The sequence below is a fragment of the Aphidius gifuensis genome, linkage group LG3 (assembly GCF_014905175.1).
Source record: "Aphidius gifuensis isolate YNYX2018 linkage group LG3, ASM1490517v1, whole genome shotgun sequence".
NCBI classification, from domain to species: domain Eukaryota; kingdom Metazoa; phylum Arthropoda; class Insecta; order Hymenoptera; family Braconidae; genus Aphidius; species Aphidius gifuensis.
The window spans coordinates 6,761,253-6,782,262 of NC_057790.1; the positions used below are offsets into that span (position 1 = coordinate 6,761,253).

Here is a 21,010-nt window from a genome sequence, read left to right on the forward strand (position 1 = left end):
TGTCAATACGATGAGAAAACAATTGATCTCTTCGCAATAATTAACAGTCTTCCAGAAGAAATTAATGGAATTCATTTATTTTCTCGGTTGAAACGAAACAGAACAGTTTCTATGGTAAGTTGTTATTTATGTATCACCAGTGACAAACTATAGTATCAATTAGATACAAATTATTTAAATAATTTTCTATTATTTTCAGACTCTTCAAAAATTTAAAAATCTTCAACAATTTACAGTACATGGCCTCTGTCCAGAAAACATTCTTCATGAAATAGCTGAAAAAACAACACTTGTTTATCTTAGCATTCAACTGTATGACATACACATAGGGTTATCTTTATTTAATGAACTTGCTAATTTGGAATATATTGACCTAACGAGTGGCACTACTGGAAGTATACATGCGAATAATATCTCTACAAAAGTACTCAATACTATTTTTTGTACATGCAAAAATCTGAAACATCTTGATATTCCATATGGTCTTACCTATAATGTAGCTGAAATTCCTCACAAAAAATGGATAAACTTTCATAACTTACAATATCTTTCTATGTCTTGTACTATTATGCCTGACTTAGCAAATACAATTGTTCAATATTGCAAGAATTTGAAAGACTTGAGAATACATCATCCTTATCACTATATGAGTGATGCTGCTTTAAAAAAGTTGACAGAGTTGGTAAATCTCGAATGTTTAATATTGCTTGGTTGCATTAAGCTCAGTAAGGAATCAATAATCGTCATTTCAAACAATTGTAAAAAACTTAAACGTTTAGAAGTTCCTGGTTGCTTCATAGTACCATTTGCTTTTCTTGATGAGTTTTCAAAATTACAATATCTTGAACATCTCAATTTGTTTGGGACATTAAATCTTAAAAGTAGTGCAATTACTGCTATTGCTAATAATTGTAAAAATCTAAAAATTTTACAAATTCAAGATTGCAATGTTATTACTGAAGCAGCTCTTGTTGCTATAACAAAGTTGGAAAATTTACAAAAACTAGACATAAGCTTTATTGATATAATTACGGACAGCTTCCTTATCAAATTAAAAGGATTAAAAGAATTGCATTGTAATGGTTGCAAGAAGCTTACTAAAGTTGGTATTATTGAACTTATAAAAAATAATCCAGATCTTGATGTGATTGATGTCAGACTCATAGGTAAAATTAAAATTGACTTTGTTATTGATGCTGATCAGGTTACTAAAAGTCGTACAAATGGTATTATTTTACACATAAAAATATCTAATCCGTCAATAATACAAGCTTCCAAGTCAATAATTAAATCTCAATGGTTAGTTGTTGAAGATATATAATTAAATTTATCGTACACCTTTTTCTAATTTATTCATAAAAATCCATACAAAATACGTTACCAAGTCAATGACATTGTGAAGAAAATTATTATTATAACTCGTTTTATATATTACTTGAAATCATAAAAACTCGAATGACAATATTAATATTTTTGTAAAACAAAGTTCAAAAAAAAATATACATTCTGAAATAATTTTTTGTAACAACAATTATTTTTACCTTTAATCGTACTTATGTAATTACACGTTTAAGGATATTCAAGTGGCTTGGGAAATTAATGTTGGATACATGCAAGTGTTTTCAGAATGTATTCCAATATAACCCCTATACAATTAACTCAAAAATAAAATATTAAATTTATCACAATTCAAATACCATTAAATGTACATAATATTAATGGAATCGAAACATATTCTTATTTTTCTATTGATTTAGTGTATCGTTGAATAATAAAATTTATTCGATTTTATACAAGAATAAGCTTATTAGCAAGTTTTTATTAATTTTTTATGTAAAATTAATAACAATATATATTTTTTATTGCAAATATAAAAATTCAAATCAACCAGTTAAAGTTAGAGTTTCTGTTTATCCTGTAACTTCAGTACTCATCAAGAAAATTACGAATAATTTAAAAAAAAAATGTTAAATAAAATTGGAATAATAGTTGAGTATAATTAGCAATTTTTGTTGTTTACAATTTTGCAAATCTGAAAAAAAAAATTAATTAATATTTTTCAAAGTTATCAGGAAATAAAATTCTATGAAAATTTGTTTATTTTTTTATTTAAATGATTACTTTTCAAATATATTTTTGAACATAAAAATTTGGGAGTTTTTTTTTTTTTTTAATTTATATGTAAAATATTTTGTCATTTTATATTTATTATTTTTTAGATTTTTTTTATCTTGTAAAGCTTTATTTACTTTAATACAACTTGTGTTTTTTTTTGTTGTTGGAAGTAGTACAGTTACATAATAAAAAAAGAATTGACCAAAAAAAAATCAAAGACAACAAGATAACGAGTAAATACTGTAATTAACAAAAGTAAAACAGGAAAAAAGCACAAACTCAAGAAAAATTACAGATGCAAATAGTTAAGTTGAAATATTTAAAAGAAAAAAAATTTTGTTTATTATTTCAATTATTAAAATTTTTTGAAATTATTATTTAGAAAAGAAAAAGTTATAGAATGTTTCAAAATCAGTAGATGAATAAGCTAAATTACATAATCACCAATGCCACTTTTTTGTTATGATTCATAACTTATGAATCATTGCCTTTTTTTTAATCTGTATCATCGTCATCAGAACTATAGTAATCACTGTTTGGATTAATCAAATAAGCAGTGTAGATGTCAACTGAGTAATGTTTTTCAATCGGCCATCTTTTCCTGTACCCATATTCAATGGTTAAATCGATTTTCTTATACTTTAAAGCACAGTGTTTGGTAAATAATCTGTGTCGAACCGCAAACTCCTCATCAACAAGGTCACTAAAATCTTTTTTTCTACCTCCTCGTTCAGCTAAAGAAAATTTATCATCTTCATATAAGTCATCTTTTAGTGCATGTACTCTTGTAACTTGACTTATTGAAGAATCTTTTTCGACTGCTACTTTAATAACTCTATATTTAGCTTCAATATCTCTACGTAAACGTTCATTAAATGCAGCATCACGATGTTCATAATATCCAAGTAAGATATTTTCTTTTCCTTGACAATAGTTAATTGTATAATTCAATAGTTTCTTGTAATGTTCATCAGGGAAATAAATAACAGTGTTATAGGATCCAATAACATTTTTTCGTTGATGATTAGGATCATAAACATTGTAAACCAATGATAAACGATTGCCACTTGAAACTTTGGTAACTGAGTGTTCCATTCCATCATTAAAATAAACAAATCTTAATGTTGATTTATCCATATTTTTTTCAACATTGTAATCATCATAACAATAGTCACCACCAACACATTCTGATGGTAATAACAAAATCAATGTACCTTTTAATCCTTGACGATATCCATGATGATGTGAAGCTTTCAAATCACCAGTTTTGTAGTAATTTAATGTATACGGATTAATATTTCCTTTGATATTTATTGTCTTGAGTATTGTCTCGATATCCAGATCAATGTCAAAATTTTTTGTTTGTTTGTATTTACAACAATCCATGTCAATAATGTTTTCAGTATTTCGAGAAAAATAAGATTTATCTAAGTGTGCATATTCATCTTGAGAAATGTTCATTGCATCCATTTTCATGTTATCAACAAATAGTGTAATTTTTTGATTTTTACCAATATTTAGTTTTCCAACACGAATGCTCAGTAAATCACAAACACTTTTTATCTCATCATTGTCTAGCTTTCTTTTTTTATCTAAAGAGAAAACCAGAGATTTAAATTAGATCATTCAAACAACGTTCATGAATTATAAATTTAATATAATATTTTTTTAGTTATTCTTACTTGATGGTCCATCATTATTTTGTGCCATTTTTTGTCACTGAATAAAATATTATTTTTCCAGCTAAAAACAATGTAGCTGAAACAAAATCAGAAAAAAATGACATTTAATTTTTTAATAAAATAATCATGATGACTATTAAAAATATCATTCATCTCGTATGCAATCAATTGATTAATTATTATCATCACTATTATTATTATTATTTTTATTATTATTATTATTATTATTATTATTTACAAAGTTATTTTACCAAACAAAAAAATTACTGGTCAATTTTTCTAACCTCGACAGACATTTGCTAATAATTCTTAAAATATTCAAAATTATTATCTTTTAATTGATTAAAATTATTAATATTACATCAATAGTACTCTTAATTTATTATAAGCATTAATTAAATCTCTTTATCAAAACTTAAATTGTTAACTTACTTTTTTTTTCTCTCCTGTTGATTGTGTATTGTTAACAAGTGTGAACAGTGACAGTGAGAGTCGATTTATCGTTTGTTTTTTTTTAGCGCCAAAATAATAAAAAAAAATGATAAAAAACTGTAAAAAACAAAAAAAAAAAAGACCAAGAAGACTAGTGACCTCTATATAATACTGTTTTGATTATATTAAAATGTGGATTATGAAGCTCAACAAATTTCAATTATTCAATCTTAATTATAAACTTTTAATGGGGTCATATGACTTGTTTGTTATTATTAATATGATATTTAAAAATTTATATTTACAATTCAAAAATTTTGACTAAAACTCGAGACTTTGATAAAATGAGTTATCAAAACCACATGTTGGTAACGTAAACTTCAAGATGGGATCACGTGATTCCACATGAGTTTGTTTGTTTTTTTTTTTTTTTTTTACATCTGACACATACACCTATATCAAAGGTTAACATCGTTAACATTCAACAACAAATAACAATAGCACAAGCAAGCACAAGTAATTGTCAAACGTGCAAAACTGTTTCATTAAAACCCATTATTGAATTAATACATTTTTATTTGTTTTTTTTTTTAATTCGTTATCAATGACATTGTGTATTAAAAAAAAAAAAGGTTTTATTACATTAACTACTGAATAAATCATCAACAGATCAAAGGATTAAATAAGGTGAACGACAATTTATAATTTTAACAGGTATATTTATAAAATAATCATGTGTATCAGTTATTGTATTTTAACATGTTGCATGACATTTAATATTATTTGGCTTTGAATATAATTTTATTGGTGTTGATTCAACTGGTCAATCATCAATTTTAATTGATCTACATTTTCTGATATATTTTTTTTATGGTTATTTTATTCTGGTTGTGATACATTTAAATTCATCATTATTTTTCTAATATATGTTTTCAGAGTTTACCTAAAATGGATGCAAAAAGAATATGTGTTGAGGAATATCAAAAAACCTCTAATAATGATGATGACAAGGATCAAACAGTTGAGATCAATTCATTGGATTACGACTCATTAGCACAAATCTTCATGTTGCTGCCAATACCAGAAAGGATAGACATTGAAGAAGGTAAATATCATTATCATCAAAATAAAGTTTCTTTTTGGTTGATAAAATATCAATGTTTTTATTATTAATTTTTAAATATAATAATACATTTTATTCTAGTTTGTGTCAAATGGAAAGAGGCATGTCAACGAGCTTGGTATGACATTAAAAAATACAAATGTGAATCATCAATTGGACGTTGTTATGATAACCGTTTGTTGATACAATCATACCTCAAGAAAATATTATTAAGATGTGGTATATATTTAAAAGAATTGTCTCTCTCAAATATTTGCAATTCAAGTATCATGCCTTTTGTTGGTGAATATTGTAAGAATTTAACAAGTCTTGAATGTCAATTTAACGATGATTCATTAATTCATAATGCTGATCACTTTGTCCAGGCATTTACACAGTTGGATGAATTGAAATGCATAAAAATAATAGTGACTTGTCAAAACGCTGATAAAACAATTAATCTCTTTGCAATAATTAATAGTCTTCCGGAAGAAATTAATGAAATTCATTTACTTTCTAAACCTTTGTGTGATGAAATTCTAACAATTTCTACGGTAAGTCGTTATTGAATACCCACTAGTTGTCTATCACCAGTGACGAACAATAGTATTATTTAAATAATTACAAATTACTCAAATAAATTTTTATTTTTTTCAGAGTTTTAAAAAATTTAAAAATCTTCAAAAATTGACAGTTCATGGTCTCATGTGTTCAAACAGCATTTTTTCAGAAATAGCAGAAAAAACAACACTTGTTCATCTTCACATTCAACTGTCTGATGAGTTTTTTTCATTTGATAAACTCGTTAATTTGGAACATATCGCCCTGACGCCGCGCATGCAGTATGGAAGATCATATGAAGATTACACTGAACTCTTTAAAAAAGTACTTGATACTTTTTTTTGTACATGCAAAAATCTAAAACATCTTGATATTTCACGTTGTCCGTATGATGTAGCTCAAATTCCTCTCGAAAACTGGATAAACTTTCAAAACTTACAATATCTTGGTTTTGGTTGTAATATAATGCCTGACTTAGCAAATACAATTGTTCAATATTGCAAGAATTTAAAACATTTGAGCATACGTGTTCCTCGTCGCATTATGATTGACACTTCTGTAAAAAAGTTAACAGAGCTGGAAAATCTTGAATGTTTAACTTTGCTTGGTTGCGTTATGCTCAGAGACGAATCAATAATTGCAATTTCAAACAATTGTAAAAAACTTAAACAGTTAGAAATTCCTGCTAGTTGTATTTATGATTCACGTTTCTCTTCATCTGTTCTTGATGAGATATCAAAATTACAATATCTTGAACATCTAAACTTGTTTTTGGTAATGAGTCTCAAAAATAGTACAATTATTGCCATTGCTAATAATTGTAAATACCTGAAAAGTTTAAACATCCGACGTAGCGGTGCTATTAATACAACAGCTCACGATGCTATTAATGAAACAGCTCTCGGTGCTTTAACAAAGTTGGAAAATTTACAAAAACTAGATGTAAGCTTTCTTGATATTACAGACAGCTTCATTAGTAAATTGAAAGGATTAAAAGAATTCTATTGTTACGATTGCAAGAAACTTACTGATGATGGTATCATTCAATTTATTAAAAATAACCGAGATCTTGATATGATTGATGTCCGTGGTATAGATAATATTACAATTAACTTGGTTAATGCTGCTGATCAGGCAACTAAAAATCGTACAAATGGTATTATTTTACACATGAAAATATCTAATCCGTCAATAAAAGAAGCTTCGATGTCAATAATTAAATCTCAGTGGTTGGTTGTTGATTAGAGATATAATTGAATTTATCGTATATCTTTTTATAATTTATTCTTAAATATTCATCCAAAATACGTTACCAAGTCGAAGATATTGTAAAAGAACATTATTATTATTATTACTTGTTTTCTATATTACTTGAAATCATAAAAATTCGAATGACAATGTTAATATTTTCGTAAAACAAAGTTTAAAAATAAATATACTTTCTCAAATAATTTTTTTTATGAAACAATTATTTTTACCTTCAATCGTACATATATGTAATTACAGGTGATGATATTCAAGTGGCTTAAAAAATTATTGTTGGATACATGCAAGTGTTTTTAAAAGGTATTCCAAGATAATCCCTATACAATTAACTCAAAAATAAATTATTTAATTTATTACAATTCAAATACTATTAAATGTACATAATATTATTGGAATCGGAACAGATCCTTATGTTGATACTGATTTAGTATAACGTTTAATAATAAAATTTATTTGATTTTATACACTGATAAGTAAGTTATTATTTATTTTTTAGGTAAAATGAATAACAATATATATATTTTTTATTGCAAATATAAAAATTCAAATCAACCGATTGAAGTTTCTGTTTATCCTACAACTGCAGTACTCATCAAACAAATTACGAATAATTTTTGAAAAAAAATGTTGAATAAAATTGGAATAATAATTAAGTATAATTAGTAATTTTTGTTGTTTGAAATTATGCAAATCTATTTGCCTAAAAAAACAGTTTTATCGTAACTTAGAAATTGTATCTACCATTATGAACGAATAATTATTTAAACTGATCTGAAAAGAAAAATTAATTAATATTTTTCAAAGTTATCAGGAAATAAAATTCTATGAAAATTTGTTTATTTTTTTATTTAAATAATTACTTTTTTAATATTTTTCTGAACATGAAAATTTGTGGTTTTTTTTTAACTTAAATAAAATATGTTGTTTTTTTGATTATTTAGAAAAAAAAAAGTAGATTAATAAAATGTTTTAAGGTCAGTAGATAAATAAGTTGAATGAATCAATGCCACGTTTCTCTCATATATTACTGTCTTTTCTCTAATCTGCATCATCGTCATCATGAATCTTGTATTCAGTATTTGGATTGATTAAATAAGCAGTATAGATATCAACTGAGTACTCTTTTTCAATTTGCCATGTTCTTCTGTGTCCAATTTGAGTGACTAAACCGATTTCTTCATACTGTAAAGCACAGTGTTTGGTGAATAATTTGTGTTGAACCTCAAACTCTTCATCAACAAGGTCTTCAAAACATTTTTCGTTACCTCCTGGTTCATCAAAGAAAACATCATCATCGTCATAAAACTCATCTTTCAATTCATGAACTGTTGTAACTTGACTTATTGGAGAATTTTCTTCGACTGCTACTTTAATAACTTTATATTTAGCTTCAATATCAGCAAGTAAACGTTCGTTAAATGCAGCATCACGATGTTCATAATATCCAAGTAAGATATTTTTTTTTCCTTTACAATAGTTGATTGTATAATCCAATAGTTTCTTGTAATATTCATCAGGGAAACGAATATCAGTGCTACTGTATCCAATAACATTTTTTCGCTGATGATTAGGATCACAAACATTGTAAACCAATGATAAACGATTGCCACTTGAAACTTTGGTAACTGAAGGTTCCAATTTATTATTAAAATAAATAAATCTCAATGTTGATTTATCAACATCTTTTTCAGCATTGTCATCACCAAAACAAAAGTCACCACCAACATATTCTGATGGTAATAACAAAATCAATGTACCTTTTTTTTCTTGACGATATCCATGATGATGTGTAGCTTTAAAATCACCAGCTTTGTAGTAATTTAATGTACATTGATCAATGTATCCTTCAACATTTATTGTGTTGAGTATTGTCCTGATATCCAAGTCAATGTCAAAATTTTTTGTTTGTTTGTATTTACAACAATCCATGTCAATGATGGTTTCAGTATTTTGAGAAAAATAAGATTCATCCAAGTGTGCATATTCATCTTGAGTAATTTTCATTGCATTCATTTTCATGTCACCAACTAATAGTGTTATTTTTTTATTTTTACCAATATTTAGTTTACCAACACGAATGCTCAGTAGATCACAAACACTTCTGATATCATCATTGTTCCGCTTTCTTTTTTTATCTAAATAGAAAATCAAAAATTTTAATTAAATTATTTAAACAACGTTAATGGATTATAAATTTAATATAATATTAATTAGTTATTCTTACTTGATGGTCCATCATTATTCTGTGCCATTTTTTTTCACTGAAAGAAATATTATTTTTCCAGCTAGAAATAATTTCTTGTGGCTGAAACAAAATCAGAAAAAATTGTCTTTTAGTTTTTTAATAAAATAATTATGATGACTATTAAAAATATCTTTCATCTCGTATGCAATTAATTGATTTATTATTATTATGAATTATGAAATTAATTAATTATTATCATTATTTACAGTTATTTAAACAAACAAAAAAATCATTGGTCATTTTTTCTAACCTCAACAGACATTTGCCAATAATTATTCTCAAAATATTAAAAATTAATATTCTTTAACTAATTTAAATTATTAATATTACATCAAGTACTTTCAATTTATTATAAGCATTAATTAAATCTCTTTATACAAACTTAAATTGTTAACTTACTTTTTTTTTTTTCCTGTTGATTGTGTATTTTTAACAAGTGCAAACAAGTGTGAACGGTGAAAGAGATTCTGTTTAGGATTCGCACTATCTTATATTGTCTTTTTTTAGCGCCAAAATAATAAAAAATAAAAAATAAAAAAAAGACTAAGAAGACTAGAGACCTCTATATAATATTGTTTCAATCATATTCAAATGTAGATTATAATTTATAAAGCTCCACGAACAAAAATTATTTAATCTAAATGAACTTTGAATTGGTTCATAGAAATTAACTTGAAAAATACATGAACGTGAATTATAGCTTAAAATCGTATCGTATAAAATAACATAGATTTATTCATTGGATTCGTTGATTATCAAAACTATGTGACGTTTCATGTGATATACTCAATCCATGTCCCCAAATTGCTATAACTTGATGTTCATCATCAAAAAAACAATCTTGAGTATATCTTTTATTAGTGTATCTTTAATTATTTTTCTTTATAATGATTTTTTGACGCGAAAATTCCAGAAAAAACCCGGAAATATCATGTAAATAATTTAGAAATTGCTCCGTAAATATCTCCGTAATTCCGTAAATTTTTCATCGGAAAAATATAATTTCGGAGGTCTTAATTACCTAGAAATTCAAAGAAATCCGGGGAAATTTTTTCCCGCCAGGGATCATAAAGAATAAATTTAAATATTTAAATCAATTTTATTCATACGTTGTAATAATTATTAAATTAATTAAATAAAAGTGATTCGATAGTAAAAAATACTTGATTATTGTTTGATTTGCGCTTTAATTAATAAATAATTATCAATTTTCATTATATTTCATGAGAATATACGAAATATATTTAAAATAAAAACAGTTTACATTGAACAACATAAGTTTAATGTTTATTATTTTTTATTTTATTTAGTGTATTTTAAAATTGTTTTTCCGTCGATTATTGTTATTTCAGATAAGAAAAAATTTTATTTTCTACTGAGCTATCAGAGTTCTCTGTGCGTAGTCAATTTTTATATAATAAAAAAAATATATAAATATAAAAAATTTTATAGTCTTCCGCTTACCACTAAATATTATCACAGTGCATGTATGTTTGTGTCATATATCGACGTGGCTTTTTGTTTTTTGCATAGTTCTTTTTAGCTATTATCATCGTTGTTTATTTTGAATGACGCCTTTTGAAAATATTTTATTGTTTTTTTTATTTTTATATTTAAGTTTTGTAAGTCATGTGATACCTATTGACTGAGTTGATTCATCAAAAAAATTGATATAAAAATTTTTTATATACAGCCATATTGGGTGGAAAAAAAATCACTATTCGGTTGGCCATCCATCTGTTTTTATCCAAAAATATAAAGTTGACGCTGAGGATTTTTTAATTGGTACAAAATGAGAATACGTATAAGTATGACAAATAAAATTTTAATTTATCTGTCTATTTTATAATAATATCAATCAAAAAATATAATATAAAAGTATAATATAACGCACGAATTAATTATTTTTGTCTCTTATGTATAAATTTAAATAATGAATATACATCGTAGATATATTTTGATGATCATTAATTTTTAAAAGCAGTAAATAAAATATTAATTATTGTTCATTTTAAATAAATGTTTTAGCAATTATATCACTTGCTGTTTTTGTGGCGTGCTTTGGACTGCCTGGCTGCACCAATGCAGGAAGCTTGCCATCAAATCGGCCAGACGGTTTTTTATTAGTCTTGTCGGAAAAAGAATTTTTTGATGTACGATATCCTACACAAGATGAGAACAAAACAAAAATTGGAGAGGAAGATTTTACTAATACTTTTCAAACTGATTATTCGTATAACGACATGACTTTTAGTTGTGCAAATAATAGTATTTATCTTTTAAAAAGTGTTGTAATTTCCGATTCGATTGGTAAATATAGTTTAATTTAAAAACTTATATTTTTTTTTACTAATGTGCAACAATTTATTTATTGTAAATATTTTTTTAGCTACGAACTACACACTTGATGTCATTAACTTTGATGAAAATAACAAATTAAAAACTGTTACTCATGTCAAGGATATTTTTGATGGTGCACAGTCAATTACATCAGATTGGACTACAGGAAAAATATATTGGACTGTATCTAGTAATAAACAATTCTCAATTAAAGTTATCGATAAATCATTTGAAAAATTAGAATACATTATTCAGCCCAATAACAAAACTTATATGGAAAAACTTCGTGTTTATCCAAAGCAAGAGTGAGTAAAAAATAAAATTAATTTATAAAATAAGTTGATAGATCAACAGTTATATAAAAAATTTATTAATTATAGTTTACTGATTAAAAAAAAAAACACATAATAATAAAATAAATGAATTATTTGCATAATTTTTAAATTATTAAATTTTTTTTTTCAGCGAATTATTATTTTTATCTAACGGTAAACTTTGGTATACTTCTAATTCACTGAATAATAGTGCAAGTTTACTATTTGAGTCTGGAAAAAAATTTTCATACATATATGATTTTACTATTGATTATGCAACTGATAAATTGTACATATTTGAAAGTTCTGCAGGATGTTCTATTTTGCGTAAGTATCTATTATTAATACTCAACATTAAAAAGAAAAAAAAAATTCTAATTTTTTAATTTTTATTTATTTAGAATCTATTGATATTGAAACTTCTGTTCGACCATTAAATGTACATAATATTAATGAAATCGAAACATATTCTCAATTTGTTATTGATTTAGTAGCGTTTGATGATAAAATTTATTTTATTTTGTACGAAGATAAGTAAGTTATTATCTATTTTTTATCTAAAAATATATAAAAATATACTCATTGTTTAGTGTTAAATAACATTATATATTTTTTTTTTCAGTATACTGTATTCATATATAGAGAAACTGTATTTTAAAAATGCTCGGGAGAAAACTGTTGATATCACCAATTTATCAGTAAATAGCAAATCGTCTTTCGTCTCTTCCAGTTGTCCATGAATGAATAATTAATTTATTCTTCTTTTTATCTCTTTATTTCGTTATTTAATAATTATGAATCTATTGGTTTTGTTATTTTGTTTTTGTCAGAAAATTAACAAAAAAAAATACAACAAAAAAAAAAAAACATACATTTGTTTGATTTTTTAATCTCCTAACCTTTTATCCTTAATCATTTTTTTTTTTTTCAATATCAGCTACAAAGATTTCCTAAAAATGTATTTTTAAAATATCAACTGATGTAAATTGATCATCTATCAATTTAATATAAACATTAATTAAATCATTTGATTAAAATTTAAATTATAAACTTACTTTTTTTTTTTATCATGTTGATGATGTTGTTAACAAGTGTGACCAGTGAAAGAGAGTCAGTTTTTTCTACAGCCAAAAATAATAAAAAAAGACCAAGAAAAGACCAAGAAGACTTAAGATTTCTATATGATATTGTGTTGTCCATATTTAAATGTTTATTATGAAGCTCAACGAACACAATTATTTAATCTAAATTTTTAACTTAGAATTATAATTATATTATAATTAGAATTATATGATCTATAGATCATTGAAATTAACTTAAATAATAAATACACGTGACTTACAGTTTGAAATTATAAAATATAAATAGATGTATTCATTGGATTCGTTGATATAATATTCTTAATTACAATATTGTAAATTAATTTCTTAATTAGAAGGAAAAAGAAATTATTATGAGAGGCTATACTCTGTATTTTCTGATAATTTTGCCGAATTATTGTTATAAGAACCAACAAATTGTTGAAAATCATATTGAAAAATCATATGTAATGCTTGAGTGGATTAATTGAAATATATTGTTGTAATTTTTTTATATTTTATTATTAACAAATTTGACAAGTAATTTATTTTTCAATTTATAATTATTAGTATTTATTGTTTTAATAAATATTCTTCATATAGGTATTATTAATTGAATTTTTTTTTTTTTTTTTTACTTTAATATACGTGTAAATTTTTTGAAAATTTTTCATTCTTTTTTAACAGAAAAGCAGAAATATTTTTTTTTCAATTAAAAAGAATGATTGTTTAAAACAAATTAACTGATTGTTGAAAATAGTACAATTTATTTATATATTGTATCTGAATAATTCTTCATGAATTCATTATCTTTTTCGGAGTAGTGATAATTTTTTTGTTCCTTCTTTTCAGCAGTTGAAGCTAAAATGAAATAAAAATTAATAAAAATATTATGTATTATAATAATTTGATAGATAAAGACATAAAAAAAAAGAAATGAATTAATTATACCCACATGGACAACTTGAAGAGACAAAAGACAATCTGCTATTTCCTGATAAATTGGTAATTTCAACAGCTGGCTCATTGTTATTTTTAAAATACAATATTGACACACTGTAAAAAAAAAAAATATATAATGTTATTTAAAACTAAACAGTGAGTACATTTTATTATTTTAAGATAAAAAATAAATAATAAAAACTTACCGATCTTTAAATAAAGTCCAATAAATTTTATTATTAAACGCTACTAAATTGTGACCAGAAAAAGGGATTCTTCCAATTTCATCAATATCGTTTACATTTAATGGTCGACCAGAAGTTCCAATATCAATATGTTCTGCATAATTAAAAAATTAATAAATTAAAAATTTCGTTATTTTTTTTTTTTGAATGTATAATATTAATAATAAATACTCACTCAAAATAGAATGACCTTCAAAACTTTCAATCAAATACAATTTATCAGTTGCATAATCGATAGTAAAGTCATCTATCTTTTGAAATTCTTTTCCAGACTCAAATAGTAAACTTGCATTACTATTCAGTGAATTAGAAGTATACCAAAGTTTATCATCAGATAAAAAGAATAATTCGCTGAAAAAAAAATTTAATAATTCAAAAATTATGCAATTAATTCATTTATTTATTATTATGTGTTTTTTTTTTAATCATAAACTATAATTAATAAATTTTTTATACAACTGTTGATCTATCAACTTATTTTATAAATTAATTTTATTTTTTACTCACTCTTGCTTTGGATAAACACGAAGTTTTCCCATATAAGTTTTGTTATTGGGTTGAATAATGTATTCTAATTTTTCAAATGATTCATCTATAACTTTAATTGAGAATTGTTTATTACTAGATACAGTCCAATATATTTTTCCTGTAGTCCAATCTGATGTAATTGACTGTGCACCATCAAAAATATCCTTGACATGAGTAACAGTTTTTAATTTGTTATTTTCATCAAAGTTCATTACATCAAGTGTGTAATAGCAATCTGAAAAAATATTCACAATAAATAATTTGTTGCACGTGCAATGTACATTAGTAAAAAAAAAACAATATATATATATATATTTGTTTTTAAACTAAACTATTTACCGTTCAACGTGCATTCTTCTTTGAAAACATAAATACTATTATTTGCACAACTAAAAGTCATGTCGACATACCAATAATCAATATAAGAAGGATTAGTAAAATCTTCCTTTCCAATATTTTGTATGTTCTCATCTTTTTGAGGATATTGTACATTTAAAAATTCCTTTTTTGATAAGACTAATAAAAAATTATCCGGCTGATTTGATGGCAAGCTTCTTCCATTGGCAAAGCCAGGCAGTACAAAGTATATCACAAAAGCAGCAAGTGTTATAATTGCTAAAACTTTATTTAAAATGAACATAAATTAATATTTTATTTACTGCTTTTAAAAATTAATTGTCATTAAAATATATCCACAATGTATATTATATTATTCAAATTTATACATAAGAGACAAAAATAATTCATTCGTGTGTTAATTGCATATTTTTCGATTGATAATATGGTATATATAGAAATTAAAATTTTATTTATTATACTTAGAAGTACACGTATTTTCATTTTGAACCAATTAAAAAGTCTTCTTTCTATTTCAGGTGGATGGCCAACAAAGTGGTGTTTCTTTTTTTTTTTTTTACACAATATGGCTCAAATTTTTATCAAATTCACCTGCCTTCATAGGCATCACAATACTTACAAAACTCAAATATATAGAAATAAAAAAAAAACAATATAATTATTTTTTAAAAGACGTCACTCAATGCGTGGTTACGAATATGTAAAGTTGGAAATTATGTATCTACAGTTCGTGGTACCCAACGACAACTGATTTGTCTTGGTTTTTCAAGATGTATTCATATACTTGTATAGTTTCTTGGAGTAGGAGACAAAAGGGCTGGTCCCAAATGTTCTCTCGTAGGAATTATCTGATCTGTCACATCTGGCTCCATCAAAGTCGTGAAAATTTTATCATTGTGTATTCAGTAAAACAGTTGAGCAAAATTATCTCTAGTCCAATTATCATATCATTACTTTTTGAGAGCATTCAGTCATTGGGTCTTATCAAATAATTGTAGTTTAGCTTCCTAAACTTTGGTAAAATCTAATATATCTCGTGAAAAAAGAAACGTTTGGTGCCGTTTATTTTATTTTATTATTTGTTTTCTATTTCTTTGTATTTTATCTGTTTATATAGTGTACACCAGTCTGCCTCAAAGATAATGATTCCCTAAAAATATATTTTTAATAATATATGTTATCTTAAAAATAAACAATAACAATAGATTATATTTTCAGTGGTTTGCTGATTTTTATCGGCATTTCGATTGATCGAATTGACAGTATATAAGAGAGATCAAAATCTGATAGTATATTTATTTATTACAGCTCGTCAGACAACAATTTATTAATTATTAACAATTAAAAAATTTTTATTTACTTAAGTTTGAAAAGGTTGTCTTTAAATTTAAAAATAAAATATGAAATTAATTGTTCTATGCAATTTGATTAATCAATACATTGTTTCCAGTATTTATTTAAAACTCTGGATTATTAAGACAAAAAAAAGAACCGGATATCTGATAAGCTGGGGAAAAATATTCAATAAAAAAGACATTAATTGTATTTTTTTAAAATTTTAATCTTTGCATTTGTATTTGAAATTTATATCAATGAATATTTACAATAAACTATAATAATATATTGTCATCAATATCATCGTCTTCAGAATTCATTTCATACAACAAATAATTTGTTAATTTATTAATTTTTTTAGCTCGTTCAGTACCACTTAAATTGCCAACAAGTTTATCAACAAAAACACGATTTTTTTCACTCAAACAATCCATAAGTGATAGTGATTTTATTGTCAAGCTTGGCAAAACAATATCATGAAAAATATAAATCTGTAATTATAAATAAATATAATAACATAATTTAAATATATTTTTTTTTGGATTTTAAAAAATTACCTTATTTGAAAATGTATGATAAACTAAACTTGGTGTTTTTGTTCCTGATGACACACTATAATTACCAGTACAAAATGCTGCAACTGGTTCTTCAACTTGAAAACGTATACAATTTTTTGATTGATCAAGAATGTATGTTTGTCCATCCCAAGCACTAGCAACGATATCATCAGAACCATTACCAGTTATGTCAAGACGTCCCAGAGCAAATATTTGATGATCAACTTGCATTGCCCTAAAAATTAATTCAATTAATAATTTGCATAATTAATAAATTAATTTAATAATAATATAATTTAACAAACCATAAAATAATTTCATCTCTAACAAGAATAATTGTACCATCAAGAGTTGCAAGTGCATATGGTTTACTATTTTCATTATTTTTTTTAACAATTTTTTCTTTATTAATCTTTAAATTATCATTATTACTTTCAATTAATTGATTACTTTTTTTTGAAAAGTCTTCATATGTTGGAAGTATTTTTTTTTTCTTTTTAACATCAATATCACCGAGTATAATATTACCACCAATTATATTACCATCAACTTGATCAGTGTCTGCAGGTAAACAATTTAATTTATTTTCATAAAATAATGTTGATTCTTTGTTTATTATTAATGGTAATTTATTATCATTAATTTTATTTTTTGTATTTAATTGTTTTGGCACAAATATTGACGGTGATTCATCAGAATCATGATAATTTATAATTTCTGGTTCTAAATTACCAAGTATTTGAGTTGATATATTTGGATTTCTTGCTCTTGATATACCCAATGTTTGATAATCAACACAACTTGCTGTTGTTTCATGTTTAAGCTCAGAATCATCTTGTGGTTTACAATCATCAATATTACATTTTATTCTCATAAATGTACCACCTGGTTGAGCAACAAGTAGTGTTGGAATTCCATCACAAGTATGCTACATTAAAAAAAGGAAACAAAAATAAACTTTTATATATTGTTTAATAATATTTAAAGAAGATGTAATTACTTGTAATCCAACACCACCAATTTGACCAGCACATTCCCATTTATTAAGACCAATAAATGTACCAGATCCAATATCGGCATTACTAAACCAACGATAAGATCTAACAACTCTATCAGTTAATGCAATTATCAATTCATTTGCTCCATCATTATCAATATCAGCAACAAGTACAACTTTTGTATTTGTTGGTATTCTTTGTAAATGTACACGTTCCATTTTACTAGAAAATTGATCAGTCATTGTAAATTGATCAAAATGTTTAACTAAAAAACAATTGTTATTAAAAAATATTATTATTATATATTATTTTAATATTTACATCAATATATTACCTATTTTTTCTACAGGATCTTTTATACCAATGTTTGAATTAACTGAACGAGGACTATAAAAAATATTAATCCATCCATCACCACAAATAGCAACAAGTGCATTTCTACCATAATTAAACACATCACCAATGGCAATACTTGTTATCATTCCAAGTCCACTTTTTTTTTGCCAAAGTTCTGTACCCTAAAGAAATGATAAAAATACAATAACTAATTAATAATCTTAGTTAATTAAACCTATGAAAAAAAAAATAATTAAAATACTAACTTTAAATATAAATAAATCACCCTGAATTGTTCCAACAACAAGTTCATTATCACCATCATTATCAACATCACCAATAGCAAGACCATTTTGTGAAACACAACCTGGTAAATCAAATACAAGTTTTTTACAAAAATTAACAGCTCTCATATTTTCCATTTTATTATTTTGAATTGGTGATGTTTTTAAACGTGGTATTTGTTGTTGTTGATTTTGTGTTGGTGATGATTGTTGCTGTGATGATGATGACGATGATGATTGTTTTTTTTCTGACATGTTTATAAAATTGTTTGTTGATATTTTTTTGATAATTTAATTGGTGTACGAGTAGCTGGTACTGATGGACCAAGTGATTGCCATCTACTTGGTGGCCAAACAATACAAGTTGCTTTGCCACTTATAAGACCAAGTGATATTGCACCAAATGTATTTGAGTCAACAGTATGACCAGTATTATCACCTTCAACCCAACAATGTCCTTCAGGTACCTAAGTAAAATTAACAATTAATAAATTTAATTTATAGCTAGTTTTTTAATGTGTTTTATTTACTTTTACAACTGGATATTTGTAACCAATTGTTCTGATTTCGTCACCCTCAAGACCAATTATTCGTTTTATCAATTTTTGACTTGGATATTTTGGTGATGTAAATGATATAATATCACCGTGATTAATATTATAACTGTGAATTGACCAACGATTTAAAAAAACATAATCATATTTTTTATTATCTGGATTTAATGATGGTTGCATTGAGACACCTTCAACTCTTGCCACATAACCAACTGTGTCGACAAATGTTATTCCAATTGGTATTCCAATTAGAATATTTCTAATCACTGGTCGCAATCCCATGTAATCTTTTTGTTTTTTTTCAGATAAAAATTCAGAAAGATTTATTCAATATTATTTGTTGTTGTTAAGATATTTTGTTGTTTTATTTTTTTAATGTTTTTTTATGTTTTTTTAATTGTAAATTATTTTGTTTGTTGATAATTATAAAACACTGTTAATTTTTATGTAATTATTTGACTTTGTTATTATGAAAACTCAAAACAGCTGTTGAATTTCGATTTCTTTTTGAGGTTATATTGACATACCAAAATAAATATGACAAAATAATAATTTTGTGTCATTTGATTAAACTTGGCACTTGACTATGTTGATGATTAGATTTTGTTCTTAATTTTGTAATTGATTTATGAGTATTATGTTTTATTTTAAATTTTGTTATGCTAAATTAGTTTTTTTTTTCATTTCGAAATCTCTGTAGTTTCTAGTTGTCACTTGGTAGATTTCTGAAAATTAATGGAGAGGGAAAATAACAAACAGTAATTAATGAAATAATTTTTTTTTAATTTGCAAAACTTTATTCTTGATGCAGTGATAACAAATTTTTTTTAATTAATTGTCACTAAAATGATTTTTTACGAACAACATATAAACATGTGTTTGCAGAAAAAAACAATATTTTTTTTCAATATAATTATCTATTTTTTCAAATATAAATTCATTATAATTTATTTTTGTTTTTTATAATTTTACATTTTTTGAAAAATTTTAAAAGATAAAAAATTGACTTTTATTCAAAGACATTATATTTTTCTATTTTTGTTGAATGCTCACTAGCTATTATTTAAATTTTTAATATTTTTTATAGTTACTCGTACTTTCTCTCTCTTGAATTGACAAAGTATAAAAAAAAAAAATGTACTTTTTATAATTTTAAAAATTAACTTTCTCCATTTGAATTTTTTTTCATACAATAATTTTTTTCAATTAAATTTACTATTGATTTTTTTTTTCGTTTATCATTTTATAATAATTATTAACATCAAACAACTCCACATGTGCATAAACAGTGATTTAAACATGAGCTAATAAATTTTTTAAATAATTAAATAAAAGAAAAAAAAATATACGAAAAATGTTTTTTTTTTTTTAAATAACAATAAAATTCCATTTGAATATTATTTATACACATTAACACCACAATTAATTGATTATCCATCATACCACATCAATAATAATTATTCATATTATTTTTAACATTTTATATAAACCCAAAAAAAAAAATCAAAAACAATTAAACAATCATTTTTAATTTATGAAAAACATTATTACATTAAATTTAAAATAATTTTTATCTATTTTAATATATTTTTTTTTATTATTTTCACAATTTTTTATATTCATTTTAATATTCATTTATTATTTTCATTAATAATATTGCACCATTTGCATCATTTAACATAAACCCGTGGAATTTGATATTTTATTATTTTATCAGTTGTTTTTTTTTAATTGTTAT

At 24.4% G+C, this 21,010-nt stretch overlaps 6 protein-coding genes across 6 annotated transcripts; 2 read left to right on the top strand and 4 right to left on the bottom strand.

Moving 5' to 3' along the window:
* The first annotated feature begins 568 nt into the window (after positions 1-568).
* Positions 569-1,321, top strand: LOC122850805 (F-box/LRR-repeat protein 4-like). Its single transcript, XM_044149871.1, has one exon. The coding sequence runs from the start codon at positions 569-571 to the stop codon at positions 1,319-1,321; it is 753 nt and encodes a 250-aa protein (XP_044005806.1).
* Positions 1,322-2,092: 771 nt separating this feature from the next.
* Positions 2,093-4,292, bottom strand: LOC122851756. The gene is made up of 3 exons (XM_044151198.1): positions 4,230-4,292; positions 3,798-3,873; positions 2,093-3,707 (listed from the first exon to the last, which is right to left on the bottom strand). Exons 2-3 carry the CDS (start codon positions 3,823-3,825, stop codon positions 2,611-2,613), a joined length of 1,125 nt encoding a protein of 374 aa, XP_044007133.1. The 5' UTR covers positions 3,826-3,873; positions 4,230-4,292; the 3' UTR covers positions 2,093-2,610.
* A 2,065-nt stretch (positions 4,293-6,357) lies between these two features.
* On the top strand, positions 6,358-7,137 carry LOC122850806 (F-box/LRR-repeat protein 2-like). The gene has a single exon (XM_044149872.1). The coding sequence runs from the start codon at positions 6,358-6,360 to the stop codon at positions 7,135-7,137; it is 780 nt and encodes a 259-aa protein (XP_044005807.1).
* Positions 7,138-8,196: 1,059 nt separating this feature from the next.
* LOC122850807 lies at positions 8,197-9,458 on the bottom strand. The gene is made up of 2 exons (XM_044149873.1): positions 9,383-9,458; positions 8,197-9,293 (listed from the first exon to the last, which is right to left on the bottom strand). Exons 1-2 carry the CDS (start codon positions 9,408-9,410, stop codon positions 8,197-8,199), a joined length of 1,125 nt encoding a protein of 374 aa, XP_044005808.1. The 5' UTR covers positions 9,411-9,458.
* A 7,319-nt stretch (positions 9,459-16,777) lies between these two features.
* On the bottom strand, positions 16,778-18,973 carry LOC122851757 (KICSTOR complex protein ITFG2-like). The gene is made up of 6 exons (XM_044151199.1): positions 18,701-18,973; positions 18,433-18,616; positions 18,101-18,363; positions 17,406-18,028; positions 17,101-17,335; positions 16,778-17,034 (listed from the first exon to the last, which is right to left on the bottom strand). The coding sequence occupies exons 1-6, from the start codon at positions 18,971-18,973 to the stop codon at positions 16,819-16,821; spliced, it is 1,794 nt and encodes a 597-aa protein (XP_044007134.1). The 3' UTR covers positions 16,778-16,818.
* A 2-nt stretch (positions 18,974-18,975) lies between these two features.
* On the bottom strand, positions 18,976-19,991 carry LOC122851758 (mitochondrial inner membrane protease subunit 2). The gene is made up of 2 exons (XM_044151200.1): positions 19,249-19,991; positions 18,976-19,185 (listed from the first exon to the last, which is right to left on the bottom strand). Exons 1-2 carry the CDS (start codon positions 19,552-19,554, stop codon positions 18,976-18,978), a joined length of 516 nt encoding a protein of 171 aa, XP_044007135.1. The 5' UTR covers positions 19,555-19,991.
* Positions 19,992-21,010: the final 1,019 nt, after the last annotated feature.

Excerpts from the sequence above, each read along its gene's own strand:
- LOC122850805 (XM_044149871.1), top strand. The coding sequence starts at position 569 with ATGCCTGACTTAGCAAATACAATTGTTCAATATTGCAAGAATTTGAAA.
- LOC122851756 (XM_044151198.1), bottom strand. The coding sequence starts at position 3,825 with ATGGCACAAAATAATGATGGACCATCAA. Across the intron at positions 3,708-3,797 it reads AAATAATGATGGACCATCAA|ATAAAAAAAGAAAGCTAGAC; the intron begins GTAAGAATAACT and ends TTTTCTCTTTAG.
- LOC122850806 (XM_044149872.1), top strand. The coding sequence starts at position 6,358 with ATGCCTGACTTAGCAAATACAATTGTTCAATATTGCAAGAATTTAAAA.
- LOC122850807 (XM_044149873.1), bottom strand. The coding sequence starts at position 9,410 with ATGGCACAGAATAATGATGGACCATCAA. Across the intron at positions 9,294-9,382 it reads GAATAATGATGGACCATCAA|ATAAAAAAAGAAAGCGGAAC; the intron begins GTAAGAATAACT and ends TTTTCTATTTAG.
- LOC122851757 (XM_044151199.1), bottom strand. The coding sequence starts at position 18,973 with ATGTCAGAAAAAAAACAATCATCATCGTCATCATCATCACAGCAACAA. Across the intron at positions 17,336-17,405 it reads AGAGATGAAATTATTTTATG|GGCAATGCAAGTTGATCATC; the intron begins GTTTGTTAAATT and ends ATTAATTTTTAG. Across the intron at positions 17,035-17,100 it reads ATCATACATTTTCAAATAAG|ATTTATATTTTTCATGATAT; the intron begins GTAATTTTTTAA and ends TTATAATTACAG.
- LOC122851758 (XM_044151200.1), bottom strand. The coding sequence starts at position 19,554 with ATGGGATTGCGACCAGTGATTAGAAATATTCTAATTGGAATACCAATT. Across the intron at positions 19,186-19,248 it reads ACAAATATCCAGTTGTAAAA|GTACCTGAAGGACATTGTTG; the intron begins GTAAATAAAACA and ends AATTTTACTTAG.